Below are 15,253 nucleotides of genomic sequence, written 5' to 3'. Positions count from 1 at the left end.
GCACATAATAAAGCCTGCACTTTCAAGTGTAGTTTTTTACCTACAGAGTAAAACCTAAAATATTACTCAAGACTCAGCATGATGTATATGCAGATACTAGGATTTGCATTCATGGACCTCAAAGGGGCCAAAACATTTGCATTCACATCATTGTAGGCTGTCTATATAAAAGTTTATAGTCCCAAAGTATTAACAATATCAGTCTCTTCAAAAAGCCCAGAATCACATAATGATCCCCAAAAGTGTATGAACAAAGCCTTGAAGAGAGACAGATTTTAATCCTTGAATTGTCTGCCTTTGTTTTTGATGGCATTTCAGAAGTGAAAAAAAGAATGCATCCTACATCTATCTGTCATGGGTGAAGTTCTGAACTAGCTAATAAATCACTCTTACGATGAGGGGAAAGACTCTAAAATGTCATGCCACTGACAGCTGAAGAACAGATTGGTCATGTTAGTGAGTGCCAAAGTTTCAGTATATACACACCCCCATGAGGCTGTCTCTCTCTTTCTCAAAGAGAGCTTAGTGGTTGTGGAGAGTGTCAGATTGATGATGCTTGAAAATTAAGTCCTCTATTTATCTGGCATTGTTGGAGACAAGGAATTTACTCAAAGTGAGCAAAAGAAAATAGATTAATGATGGGGTGTTGTCTGGGCACCCACATTTGAAATGCTAACCCCACTCCCCTACTATGTGTCTGATCTTCAGGACATCTGCACAGCAGCCAACGGGGGTTGGAGCATGCAAAATCCCCAGCAGAAGAAGAGAAACAGAAAAGGTGTCAGAGATTGCTTTTAAATGTGATGTTCTCCTGCAAGAGCACTCTTGCCTCACAAGAAGAAGACCTACTGGAGGAGTAGAGCCAGAGGGGCTCCCCCAAGGACATTGACCTAATTCAAAATATTCTCAGGAGTACTGAGGGCTCTGAGGGGGGAGTTGGTCATTCTGCATAGATGACTCTACTGTGTGGACTAAACATCAAAGTGTGTGTGTTTAAGAAGTTCCTGTAAAAAGCCTGTTTTCCTTGCTTTAAATGGTATGTGGTCCCTGAGGGGTTCAACCCTAAACCAGAGTGACCACAGTGGTTCTCTGGAATAATGTAAATAAGAGGCTTGGGAGGTCTCAGTATTGGCTTTGGGGCTTAGGACAGTTGAACTGTGGAGTCCTTCTTCCCACAAAGGGTTCCAGATCAAGAGGTCTGACCCCAGGAAAGTGCCTTAGGAGCCTCCCAGACAGAAGCAGTGACTGGACTTTGCCCAGATGCAGATGGCTTGGAAGCCCTTGGGATCCAAAGTTTGGGTCCAATGATAAGAGACTAGCGACCAACCACTAGGAGGACTTCACCAGGTCTGTGACCCATTCTATTAGGGCCTGATCTAACACCTCTTGAGGTAAATAGATCTTTTTCTATTGACTTCAATGGGCTTTGGATAAGCCTTTAAAAACAATGTTTAAGATCCCAAATCATTAACATTTTTTATTTTATCTCTTAGATTCTATTTTACGGGAAAGGCCCATATAAGTACCTCAACCTTTTTCTACTTTACATGTGAAATGCCTTTTGATTTCAGTGGGTGATCTGCACATAGAACAGCTGCACAATCAGAGCCTAGACTGTCAACAAAAAACAATGTGAAAGAGATGGGCGATTGAAGGTTCTGTCCAACTAATGCACATAAAAGCTCTGCTCTGATTGAAATAAGCACTAGGACATTTTTATATATCCATGCCTTGATATACCAGTCTGAAAACTTTGTCTTCTATCCTCTGCTTTATATAAAAGATCAACTGGTTTTTATTCAGCTGTTTTATGCCATGCTGCAGTTTACACTTTTGTAGGTATTTTTAAGCAGCCATGAAGTGCAGAGGCTAGCTCTGTTGATCCATAAACCTCATAAAGAGATGCATAACGTGTCATACTGACTCTCTCACTCTCAGCTTGAAAGTGTCTTACATCAACTCCACTGACTTCTGAGATGAAAAAGGAAAACACAGAAATGTGTGTGTTTGGAAATTCTCTCCAGGCCTTAGGCTCCCCTGCTTTACACCTTTGTATAGTCATTTACACCTGGGCAAAGTAAGCATCAGATGCTACCACCTACTTAACAGAGTGGAGAATTTTGAGTTGGTAGCGTTTTCCCCCACACTTTGCACGAGGTGTTAAGCAGTGGTGATTTAGGTCCACTATCTACAATACCACAGATGTGCACGAGCACAGTTCTACCTGCATACTGAGTCTCTTTCTAGCTGGGGTATCATTCCCCCCATAACCTCTCAAGAAATCCATACTTTCTGGAACCTACCACAGAGAACCAGCTAATCAATGTTATAACCCTCCCCACCTCCAATAGGTGGCATCCTCATGCCTTATTGTAAAAAATAGCATTCTAGATTTGTTGCTCCCAATGCTGAATTAACACTATTAAAAGCTGTGGTATCTGGGGTCATTATTGCCAAACATGCTAGTGAAATATTCTCTTACTCCATAGAAGCACAGTTGTCACTTAGCCTGCACATTGACAAAAATATCCCAGTGTTCAAAGATGTCCAAATGTTTGGAAAGTAACTGCAGCATGGTTGATCCATAGGTCCAAAACTTCAATAAGTAGTGATATTCAGCACAGTTCCCCCTGTGGTGCGGGTAACCTTTGCAGCTTCTCAGTCCAAATTTACCTTAAAGTTCTTGATCAACACAGAGTTTATAAATACATATAGAACTTTAATATCCCCAACATGGATAAAGGAGATCTTACAAAAACATGGGGTGACCCTTAAATAGCAAGAAAATAAATATGGACTTTGAAGAAAAAAGATACAAGTAGATAAAATATATTCCTGTGTGTGTGTGTGTGTGTGTGTGTGTGTGTGTGTGTGTGTATATATATATATATGGATTTTCCAAAGCTTTGGTATACTCCTGAGAGCTGTAACACCTACTCTGCCCGGGGTGTCGCTGAAAGCTGTTTATCAAAGCAGAGCTTTGCTTGCTTGAACTCTTTGATAGTTCTTTCACTGTACAGCTATCTCTGTCTGAGTACTCTCAAAATGTGCCAGTGGACTTTCCTCATAGCCCTACACCGCTCAGAGTGGACACTTGGGCTTCCTAGGTATATGCTACAAGAGAAGCAGCAAACAGCCTCTCTGGAATCAATCTCAGCTATACAGAACAGAGAAATAGTACCTCATCTGTTAATACATCTTTTGCAGCACAGACAGGTGAGTGAACAGGCTGAGAATACATTATGATTCTGGCAATCATCAGTGAAGTCATTTTAATTCAAAGGAGCCTAGAGAGGTTAGAAGAATGCAGAAAACAGCAAAATGAGATTGAATGTGGAAAAATGCAAGGTTCTACATGTGGAAGGACATGAACACAGACGGAGGGAGGGAGATACCTGGAAAGCAGCAATGCTGAAAGAAACAGAAAATAATAATGGACATCTTGTTGAAAACTATGTGTAATGTGGTTTGGGAGCACAGAAAGGACAATATAGTTTATGGTTGCATGATGTCTTCAGTGGGAGTAGAGTTAGGCCAACAATGAGTGCTTTTGAGACCCTGGATTAAAAAATACCTTAATCTCACCATTTAGGATACCAAATTCCAGTCTTTCAGAAATAGATGTTTTTGTTTTTCTTTTGCCAAAAAGCTTGAAGTTTCTTTATTTCAAATTAAGTTTTTGGCCCTTCTAATACACTTAGGGATTAAAATATTAACATTATTCCTATAAACTCTGGATATGTATAGAAACTTTGAGACCTACCCAAGCTTCCAAACTTTAGGAGTGTCACTGGTATTTACTGAACAGTCTAAATTGTCCTGATTTGTGTTTTTCTACTACATTGCTTTTGCTGGACAGGAAATTAATTCCCTGTCTCTTTCCCCTTCTGCTCACTTCTTTGTTCTCTCTGGAGAACTCTTTTCCATGGTCATATTTTCAGTATGCAAACAGGTAAATGATGGAATACATTTATAATGACTGATGAAAATAGAAAAATCTCTGCAGAATTTTCACATGCTGTATGCTCTCCAGACATCTTTCAAACTTTTCCGAAAGATATTTTACATCTAATCATGTCTTGCTGGTTGTAGTAACTATTTTTCATGGTTCTGGGTGATTGTCTGCTATGACTCATCAGCTCAGCCATTACTTGCAGTTCACCTCAAAGCTTTTTTCAGATCATTAACCAAGGTGTAGCACATAATTATCTTCATAGTCACACAGCTCTTACAGGATGGGGACGAAAAAGCTGTGCTTCAGGAACGGTAAGGAAGGACTTACTCAGTATTTACAATACTTGTAATATTGAGTATTTGGGTTTGCATGGGCCCCCCTTTGAGGAGCTCTCCAATGCAGCATTTCAGGGAGGTGGAAGGGTCTTTTGGACCTCTGCAGGATAGGTTAAGCTGTCCCTAAACCTAGGGACATGGCAACAGGCCTGAGTGGACAGAAGCTGGGTTCCTCATGTATTGCCAACCAGAATCAAGCTCCTCCTGCCCCCCCCCCCCAATCATGGAATTTCCTTAAAAATCATGTTTTTTTTAAAAAAAAATACATTTTAGGTTCTTTTTATTTGCTTTCTGGTTTCTGAGTCTTTAGGGTGTACTCAAACCATGTTTTCAAGCTTTTCTCCAGAACTATTAGGGCCAGATGCTCTACGTGATAATCTCAGTATTAACTTTATTTGAAGTAATCATCAGAAAACAAACTATAATGTTAACATTCAATTTGTTCTAAGGTATTTTAACAGTGTGCTGGCACAACTGTAACTCCAAGCATAATTTGACTAAACACAGATAACTGGTACTGACATGCATAAAATTGAACCTTTTTCTGTGTTTAAAATGCAGCCACATGCATTTGGGATACAGCTCATATCACTGCATACTTTTATTAGAGAGAGGCTACAACAAATACACTGAATCCAAACTGCAGATGTGAACTTTTTATCTTTAGAACCAGCACAACCAAAAACTCAGTTCAGAACATTCCTGACCTTGGGGATTCACAGTCTGGATCTGATGAAGGGCTGGTTTCAGTGTTATCCCAGCTCATTATTAGTGAGCCTCAGTAGTGAGTCCATGGTTAAGGTTGTGTCCAAGCTTCCATTGTAAGGCTTATTTTTTTCTACCCATCTCTAAACTTATGACTGGAAATAGTGAATCATCTGAAAATGTGTGTGGTTAAAATATTTTCAGAGAAAATTGTTCCAGAGAATTTTGAAACTAGAAGATTTTAAACAAAAATCCTTAGGATACTTAGTTTTTCTTTTGAACTTTACCAGTATCTCATGATTCTTCCGGCACCTTTTTCTTACCACAGAAAACACTTAAGAATTCCAGATTTTGCTTGTGTAGATTGGTCTCGCCACACTCAAGCACAGAGTAGTTTTCTCAGAGGAGGCAATTTAAAATAAGATAATCATGGATCATTTTTATTAAGGACTGGATCTCCACTAGCTCCCTGGTGATAAAAAAGTTGGGAACTTTAATTACCTCTTAACAGGTGCACAGCAACTGTTACAACATGATCCAGAATTGAGAGCTTTGGCTCCCAGTGGCTAAGAGAGCTTCAGCAAGAAAACTCCTTGGAGGGGGTGGAGTGGGGAAGGAAGGAGAAGAAAATTGGAATTCCCTCCCCCTATTTTTCAAACCAGCACAGCTCCATTGACTTGACTAGAGCTATGCCAATTTACACTAGCTGAGGATCTGGACCCACAGTTATCAAATGAAACATTTACGTCTCCAGCAGAGCTTTGGTGACAGAGCTTTTTGTGGCCTGACACTGTTCATACCTCCAAAAATCCATAGCAATTAACTTAGATTATAAAGTTAATAAAGTTCTGACCTTAATAGAAATATCTCTAAGCACTAGATCTCATCAAGGGCTCTTGTGTTGATGCAAATAAAGCAAATCTGAAGTTTCTAGGCTAAGCTGCTTTTGAGCTTAAGACCTGACTCCCCCCAAAAAAAATTAGAAGAATTTTCAAAGAGTAAATTACTTCTATTTTTTTATTCTATCTGTATCTTAGCAGTAGCATGTCTTATTCACCATAGACTCTTCCAAAACATTCTCCTGTAGCCAAAATCTGCAAAATTTTAAGCATATCAATTTTGACAGGGCTGGGTGTGCATGTTTATGGCGCCAGCCAGGCATGTGATGGTTTATAGGCAGGACACAGATGGTTGTACTTTAGGCCACCCTCTGCTTGTTGACCAGAGAGTTGAGGTAGATCTCATAATCACATTTTGCCATGGCTCGGAAAATGGCTTTTAGACATTTACATTCTTGGGCATATCCCTCCTTGCATACTTCTGCCTTTTTTACTAATATATCAAAGTCCTTTTAAAAAAGACAGGATTCCTTGTACAACGGTCTGAAGCCAATAGTTTTAGCAGCAGTATGTGACATAGCATGACACATACAACTCCAGGCAACATCCATGTTATCTGATGGGTATCTGAGTTACATATGGCATCGTTGTCTACAGCAATCAGGTTTCACATTTGGGTGATCAACAATGGACACTTCTCTTTCAGCTTCTGACAGAGTAGCACTTAAAATTTAACCATCAGCTTCACATGGCCTATATTGACATCAAAGTGGATTTTGATTTGGTTGACAGGAAAGCACTTTGGCTTGCACTGAGTTGGCAGTGCAGATGTTCTGCTAAATCTAGTGCACAATCTTTACACCATTATTGGTGTGAGAGTGTGCATTGATTCATGGTTTTCACCATGTTTCTACACAACCTCAGGTGCGTGGCAGGGATGCACTCTCACCCCGGAGCTATTCTGTTGAGCTATTGACCGGCTATTAGGACTTGCTGCATCAAAAATGAGGTTGGTCAAGAGATGTCCCTCAAACAAGACTACACTGGGGATGCTGCCTTGCTTGTGGAGAAGTCATAGAGTTTCAGCCTTGCCCTCTATGGTCTCCAAGACACCACCCACACTATGGGGTTGAATGTCTCGTGACAGAAGACCAAGGTCCAGAACCTTGGAGCTGGACTACCAAAACTCTCAGTGCAGGTGAGGTCAAACACCGTGAAAGGTGTTGATGAGTTCATCTCTCTAGGCTGCATGCAGAGTTCAAATGATCCCAGAAAACCAAATGTTCTTCGATGAATAGGTCTCGCTGCCTCCAGCATGAAGTTCATGTCTTGCTTAATGGCACAAAAATTTCTTTGCATTGAAACAAAGATCAGGATCTATCAGACCTGTGTATTACCTTGGACCCTCCTACAGGCAGACTTGGAGCCACTAGAGGGATTCCATGTGTTCTGTGTGTGCCAGATCCTGAGCGCAAAGTGGTTCAACTTTTTGTGCGAAATGCCATCATCTCACAGAGATCTGACTTTCCTGCAGTTGTGCACTACATTCAAAAGTGGCATTGCATATTCTTCAGCCAACTGAGATCAGAGCCCCATTGTCACACACAGTAAGAAACTATGCCTGTCGCAAAGAGTTTACAATTTAAGTTGTCTAGACAGACAAAGGAAGTATGATCCCCATTATACAGAGGAAAAACTGAGCCAGGGAGAGAATGAATGACTTGTTGAAGGTTTCACAGGAAACCTGTGGGGAAGCAAGGAATTCAACCAAGATCTCTTGATTCACAAGCCAATCTTTTAATCACAAAACCATCCTTCCAGCTGCATCCTTATCTGTGGTAGCACTCTAGTCTCTCCATAAAGATGACTGCTAAACTTTCAGATAATGGGTCAAATCCGGCTTGCCTCACTTGTGCCATGGGTCAGTTCAACTTGTCATGAGAAAAAAGTAAGCAACACCTGGCTCACTGTTTACAACAACCAAGCTTAGGAGGATAGCTTAGTCATCTAAGCTTCAAGGGTCAGCTTTCTCTCCCCAAATGGAAATTTTGCCATTAGCTTCAATGAGAACGTGATTGGGCCCCATGTTTCAGGCACTGAAACCCACTAGAAGAGCAAATTCATACTCCAGCAGAGACAATTCCCCTTTTCTAGGTAAATAAATTGAGCTTACTTTATGAGCCCCATCTATTCTGTGTAGGTACTAAAGATCCTCTGACTCTCTTGTAATGTTATAGATTTTCACTAGTTATCCTGGGTCAAAATTCCTTCTCCCTAACACTTTTGTATAGTATATTGAACATCATTTGCTTTCTATAAAAAATGTAATTGCTCACAGTAAAGTTCCCACACGGCTCTTTCTAAGCAAGCATAGTTATTTGTAAGGTGAAAGCATTGCAGAGAACACAGATTAAAAACAATGAAAGAACCTCCATGCATGCTAATAAGCTTACCAGAGATCACCCCAATTTTGACCAGGGCTCTGACAGACGAACTGTCCTTCATACCTTAACATGAGGTTGTTTGTGGTCATAAGTTCATAACCACCTTGTCTCCAAAGCTGTGAGTCCCTCCTTGATATACTTTGAGTCTTTGATTGGGGAATAGGTAATTCATAGACAATGGGCCTCCTCCTCAGGGCAAAGGTTCACAGGACTGATGTCCTGCATCATTGGAGGGGTTATAGTCACATACCCCTCCCCCAAGAGATTTCCCAGGAAACCCATTTAACTTCAAGCACATTGTTTCAGTTAGTCTTTTTGAAGCTCATTACACTTTCCAGGGTTTATATTACTCAGGTCTCCTCCCTAGGGACATTACATACAATCCCACAATAATACATAAACATTTGCATTTCAATACAGTGAACTGAAAGGATACTGTAACTTAATTCAGTAAGGATTGTCCTGGATATTGCAGGAAATTTCCATATTTATCACACTGTCCACCTCCCTTTTGGGTAACCTCTCTCCTGGGGTCTCTCTCTCTCTCTCCCCTCATCCCTCTAATTTTTGCAGGTCTGCACCCTTCTCTCTTCCTCTCCTCTTCTCTTCCCAGGGACGGCTCTAGCAATTTCGCCACCCCAAGCACGGCGGCACGCCGCGGGGGGCGCTCTGGCGGTTGCCGGTCCCGCGGCTCCACTGGACCTCCTGCAGACGTGCCTGCGGATGCTCCACCGGAGCCGTGGGACCAGCGGACCCTCCGTAGGCATGCCTGCGCGAGGTCCACAGGAGCCGCCTGCTGCTCTCCTGGCGACAGGCAGAGCGCCCCCCACGGCATGCCGCCCCAAGCGTGCGCTTGGCGCGCTGGGATCTGGAGCCAGCCCTGTCTCTCCCTACAATCATCCTGACTTATCCCTAGTTTGATGAACTGAGATTTCTCTGAGTGTTTCCCCTCAGTACGTGAGGAGATGATGCAGCCCTCCTGAGTCCCCTTTCCTACTTTGTAGGTCTTACACTTCCATCGCTCCTATTTCTCAGTCCTCTAACCCCTTCAGATCTCATAGCCTTTAGCTCCCTCCCCACAATCACATCTAGAGTCTTTACTTCCACCTCACAGTACCCCCAGCACTTCAGTAAATCCCTTTACATTGACAGCCCAGCCTTCCAATGCCCCAAAGCACTCTTCAGTCCACTCTTCACCAACATCCCCCAGACTCTCCTCACACAGCCTTTTGGCACCCTCGAGTACACAGCTCTTCAGTGTCCCCCAAACACAGAGAGCCCCACACTCCTTCTGCCTCTCCTCAGAGTCACATCATGCACTCCTCAGGTTTCTGCACACACAGCTCTTCACTTTCCACACATGTGCCTTCACTCTCCTCCCTGTCTCTCTCTCCCCCTCACACAACCCCTGCTTCTTTCTTGCCTTCTCTCTCTTACACCCCCCATTCCTTTCTCTTTCACACACACAGCTTCTTTCATCTCCATCCCAGTATTGTCAATCCCAAAAGTTAAAGAAAATCATGTTTCTGGTCCCCAAAATTATGAGGTTTAAACAATATCATACATTTTAAGTTTATTTGCCTTCTGCTTTTTGGTCCTCTAACCATCTTTTCAAGTTTTCTCCACAACCATGAGGAGAGCTATACACTTGCTCTTTAAAAACAAAAAACAAAAAGAAGTGAAAGTTGGGTTTTTTACTTACTCGCGTGACTCCAGGAGCTGGACATTTAAGAAAAATGCCAAGCATGACAAAATTGTGAGTGGGGAAGACTACCTCCCCTCTCACACACATACAGTGCCACAGCCTTTCACTGCTCCACACAAATATAGTGTCACAACCTTTTAGCACCCAACATGTATACAATCCCTATAGCTCTTTATCCTTTCACACACTTACTTAGTCCCACAATTTTTCACGTCTCCTCCAAAGACACATGCAGTCACACTGTTGTTCTGCCCCATGCAAATGTCCCCCAGCCCTTCAGTTCCCTCACCACACACATATAGTCCTCTAGCTCTTCACCCCACATACACCCAGTCCCACAGCTGTTGACCCCTTCCCTCATACAGACACAGTCCCACAGCCTTTCACATATCCTTTACAGAGACATATACAGACCCACAACCCTTCAGATCCTCCCCTTCCCCCTGACACACAGAATATCTCTTTGCTGCATTGAAAAGCCTGGGTCTGTGGGACCTGGTCCTGAAGACTCAGTTTTTCCAAGCCAGGCTTGAGAATCCACACTGCATAGTAAACCTGGGTTTACAATTGCTTGCCCTCGGTCTCTCAGCTGTGCTACCCTGGCCATACTGTACTCAGATCTGTGGCCTGAAGTGTGTTCAAACTGCAACGTGACAGGGTTTGGACCTGAGTTGCAGCGGGACTTAGCAAGGTTCCCTAGCAAGGTTCTGGGACCTGGGTGCTGAGTGCTTGTTGATCCAAGTCAGACTGGTTTGTATGTGGATGGAAGCAGGGCTTGGGCTCAAACCTAAGTCAGAGCCCAGGCTTAGTGTGAGGGGTAGAACCCTTCACTCCTCCCCACACACACATACACATACACATACAGCCCCACAGCCCTTCACCTCCCTCCACACATACCTTCCCCACACACCACCCTAATGCGAGCCTGTCATGTTGGGGGGTGGGTCTGTGCTGGTGCTCTCTGTTGCTTGCTTTTCCACACTGCAGTGAGGGGCACAAAGTCTGACAGGAAAGCAGTGAGCCAGGGCACAGGTAGTGAATGGGCTCACTGCTGCCTGGTGTGTGGAGTTAGATGGGGGCAGAAGCTCAGTGCCTCTAGTTGTAGGGGGGAAAGGAGTGCAGGGTTTCTATGCAAATCCTGTCCAGTGCTGGGAGCTCTGGCTGGGGAGGCAGTGGGGGGTGAATTGTGGGGTGAGGTGCCCTAGCGCCTCCGTGTGCACGGGCCTGGGAGAGGCTCTAAACCATGCAGGAGGGGAGGTGGCATGCTGGGTGCACACCAGAGCAGGAGGGTGCCACTTACCAAAGAGGGTATTGACGAAGCCGTACCAGATGCAGCCACCTGGCCCGATGAGCCAGCGTCCCTTTGTGCTGGCGGCAAAGCTGAAGGGGGTGCCCATGATGCACACCATCATGTCGCTCACAGAGATGTTCATCAGCAGCAGGTTAATCGGAGACCGTAGCACTTTATTCCGGCAGAAAAGTATCAAGACCAAGAGATTATTGAGGAAGCCCAGGCTCCCGATGATGCCAAGGCAGATGGCTGTGATCAGGTGGCCGGTGGGACTCAAATTCTGCTCTTGTCCATGTCTCTGGTTGCTGCTGCTACTGCACCAAACACTGTTAACACCACTGCAACTGTGGCTGATGTTAGGCACGGTCATCTCAGTAGGTCTCTTTCCAGATCTGCTCCAGCTGCTTGGCTAAGCATTGCAATATCAGCACAGTAAAATCTCTTATGCACACACCAACACACCCACAACCCAATAAAAAGCCCTCACTCTCTTGTGTGTGTGTGTATATATATATAAAATATATATAATAGTTTTTACTTAGGTAAACTGCAACATCAAAGAGTTAAATGTAGCAAGCATTTGTTTCTTTCTTTCATGCTCCACCATGTGGCCGTTAGGAGCTGGCTCTTTCTGCCTTCCTCATTTGTGCCTGCTGTAGAGTATGAAATAAAAAAATGTAACCGCAGCTACCTGATAATAAAATGTAGGTCAGGAAAACGTACACAGAAAGGGGCTGATCCTAACGCAGGAGAACAACAGACTACAAACCATGCAAAAATGAGGGAGTGAATGAGGTGCCTATTTTATTGTTCTTCCGTTTTTTGTGTGTGTTTGTGTGTGTGTACGTGCCTGCTGTCTTTTATTTTTTTAAATCTTAATGGGGATGTGACAGTACTCTGGATCGTTACAGTATTAAACCAGTTTTCAAAGAGTTCTATAAATTGCAACATCTGGAGAATAAAAAAGAAGCTAGAATGAAAAGTCCCAGGAAAGTCTTTAGCGTTTAAGTGCCAGCTGAAATGTACAACTGTCACAGAGTTATATAATACAAAATGCAGGCAGCTGTAACATGGACTACTGTAAAGCATTTTTTTTCCTTTGGAAAAATGTTTATAAGATGTAAACCAAAGTCCTAAAGAAAACTGATTGATCAGTGATCTAGTCCTTATTAGTAATCAGAAGTGGCTAAAGTCTGAACTGTTTGACACAAATACAATAAATATTTTCACAGTGAGTTTTGATCTCTGAAAGTACAGAGAGGAGATTGCTAATGAGTATCCAGGTTATTATCATAACCAGATCCAGCCAAAAGGAGAGTATGTGGCTCATGCTTATTGCCTAGCATGCAGACCTAAATGATTTATATCTAGTTTGAGGAAACTGTTTTTATTTTAAACAGGAGTGGGTATTCTCCAACCATTAAAAAGGTATGAAAGTATGGCAAACTTAATGCAGCTTCCTGCCTACAGCAATTGGTGTTGAAAGGACACTGTCAAAGGTAATTTTTTAAAATTTCTAACATTAAATTTTGTTTTTAATTGAGAGGAAACAATTATGTTGCTCTTTAGATTTAACTTTTTAAAGCTTTCTTTTTCTTTACAAAACTTTAAGTTTTGGACTTAAATTGACTTGAGAACAGACTTTAACCTACTCCCAGTTAAGTCATAAGAACATAAGAACATAAGAAAGGCCGTACCGGGTCAGACCAAAGGTCCATCTAGCCCAGTATCTGTCTACCGACAGTGGCCAATGCCAGGTGCCCCTGAGGGAGTGAACCTAACAGGCAATGATCAAATGATCTCTCTCCTGCCATCCATCTCCATCCTCTGACGAACAGAGGCTAGGGACACCATTCTTACCCATCCTGGCTAATAGCCATTTATGGACTTAGCCACCATGAATTTATCCAGTCCCCTTTTAAACATTGTTATAGTCCTAGCCTTCACAACCTCCTCAGGTAAGGAGTTCCACAAGTTGACTGTGCGCTGCGTGAAGAAGAACTTCCTTTTATTTGTTTTAAACCTGCTGCCTATTAATTTTAAACCTGCTGCCTATTAAGTCAATAAGGGTGTGGTTTTAAATAGGTTTAACCGTGTACTGGAGCTTTTGTACAATTGAGTGGTACTTTGAAGTATATGAATGCTGCAAAATGTCTAGTTAAGGGGATTACCTAGTAACATGAATTCAGAGGACAAGTAAGGTAAAAGAAGGACTATGTTACATTCTCATCCACAGAGAAATACAACCTCTAAATGTTTTTGCTGCAAACACACTCGCACAGGAGTAGCACAACCCCTTTGGACTGCTCTCCATTATCACTTCAGTGGGAAGAGGTAGACAGAGTTAAGCCATGACAATTATAGAATAATATTTTATCAGTATTATTTCTTCTCTTACCCAAGGACCCAATCCTTTCAAAGGCTTACACCCATGAATAACTGAAACGGAATTATGCTAATTTACATCTGCTGATCAATTATTATTGGTTTCGCTGTGGTTAATAAATCCATTTTATAGCTGCTGGGAAGTGGTTGTCTGATTATTTCTGATAATACTGTGTTACATTCCCAAATGGAATTATTATCAAACATTATTTGTATTACTGTAGCACGTAGGAACCCTAGTCATGGATCAGGACCCAGTGTGCTTAGTACTGTACAAATGCTGAACATAAAGACCATGCCTGCCCCCAAGAGCTTTCAATCTAAGTGTTAGACAAGAGAAAAGAGGTGGATACAGAGAGATCAATGGAGCAAGCAAAGGAAACAGTGAGACAGTATTGGTTAACATGATCAGCAGTGGTGTTAGGACATCAGAGGCCCAACCGTTGTCAAGGGTTTTTTTGTAGGCATCATGGCAACAGAGAATTTTAAGCACAGATTTGAAGGATGATGATGAGATACCTTTGCAGATGTTTACAGGTAACTCTTCCCAAACCTGAGTGCCAGCATGGGAGTGTGATGGTGTGCATGCCCCACAGAGGCAAGGAATGAGTTAATGTGAGCCCGAGAGGCCAGTTAACATACTGGGCAGTACTTAGAGGGTGGGCGAGGCTTACCTGATGATGCAGTCCAGCTGTGGAGGAACTCAGACAGGTCTACATACAGAAGAAGTTTAGAGCAGAAGGAGGCTGCAGGGAGAGAGTGAAGTACTCTGCAGTCACTTCTGTGGGACAAGGAAATGGGGAGACCAGGGATGGAGGTGAAGCCTAGGGGCAGAGTTGGCCCTGGCATCCTGTCATAAGTAGAGAAGACTGGCAAGGGGCCAGGAGAGACTAGGACTAGCCACTAGGGTGGAGCAGGCTCCAATGGTGAGCCCTGATATAAGGGCAGAACCCAGACTTACAGGGAGAAAGCCCTGGTAGGCATTCAGTTGAGGAACAAAAGGTCATTTCTGAGGAGGGCAGAAGTTGGTTTTAAGACTGTGTTTTTGCGCTGGCATTTACTGGGGGAATGAGGGGTGATGGACCCTGGGAGTCCTGGCACTGAGTAAACCTAGAGAGGTTGGGGGGAGAAGGCCTGGAAAAAGGCCACAGTAGGATGAAGCCCAGTAAGTTAGAAAGGGCAGGTCAGATAGACAGAGCTTGCCTGCTCACCACAGAGTTCCTAGTCTGGGACCTAGAGGATTGGGAGGGTCTGAGTTCCCCTCCCAGCCACTGGAGAAGGTGTTATGAAGCCCCTTGCCCCTGATAAAAGGGGATAAAGACATTCAAAGCACTGAGCAAAGATACTGCATGGATCATGGGGCCCAGAGTTTGGTCCAAAGACCTGTTGTAAGGGCACTGGCCTGCTTGTGTGATTTTTGTTATGCCAGAAGGGTGCTCTTAAATGTGGCTTAGCTGCAGGGCCAAGTTATGGGAAGAGAGACCGCTACAAGGCTAGACTTGCTGTTGGCACAGTGCACCAGACAACAAAGATCCTCTTCCTAGCCACAAGGGGGCAAACCAGTAGTGGGTGCAGTCTTTCACAGAGAGAGTGA

At 43.3% G+C, this 15,253-nt stretch overlaps 1 protein-coding gene across 1 annotated transcript in view; it reads right to left on the bottom strand.

The window, feature by feature from the left end:
* The window catches only part of LOC120371774 (vertebrate ancient opsin-like), a 156,064-nt gene extending 144,406 nt beyond the window's left edge, over positions 1-11,658 (bottom strand). Inside the window, exon 1 of the mRNA XM_039488000.1 lies at positions 11,284-11,658. Within this exon, the coding sequence (XP_039343934.1) occupies positions 11,284-11,644 (361 nt within the window). The 5' untranslated portion in view covers positions 11,645-11,658. The remainder of the gene's footprint in view (positions 1-11,283) is intronic.
* Positions 11,659-15,253: the final 3,595 nt, after the last annotated feature.

Source organism: Mauremys reevesii, linkage group 9, assembly GCF_016161935.1.
Source record: "Mauremys reevesii isolate NIE-2019 linkage group 9, ASM1616193v1, whole genome shotgun sequence".
Taxonomy (NCBI): Eukaryota; Metazoa; Chordata; order Testudines; family Geoemydidae; genus Mauremys; species Mauremys reevesii.
The sequence above is the reverse complement of the archived record's forward strand: the minus strand, read 5'-3'. Positions and strand labels throughout refer to the sequence as shown.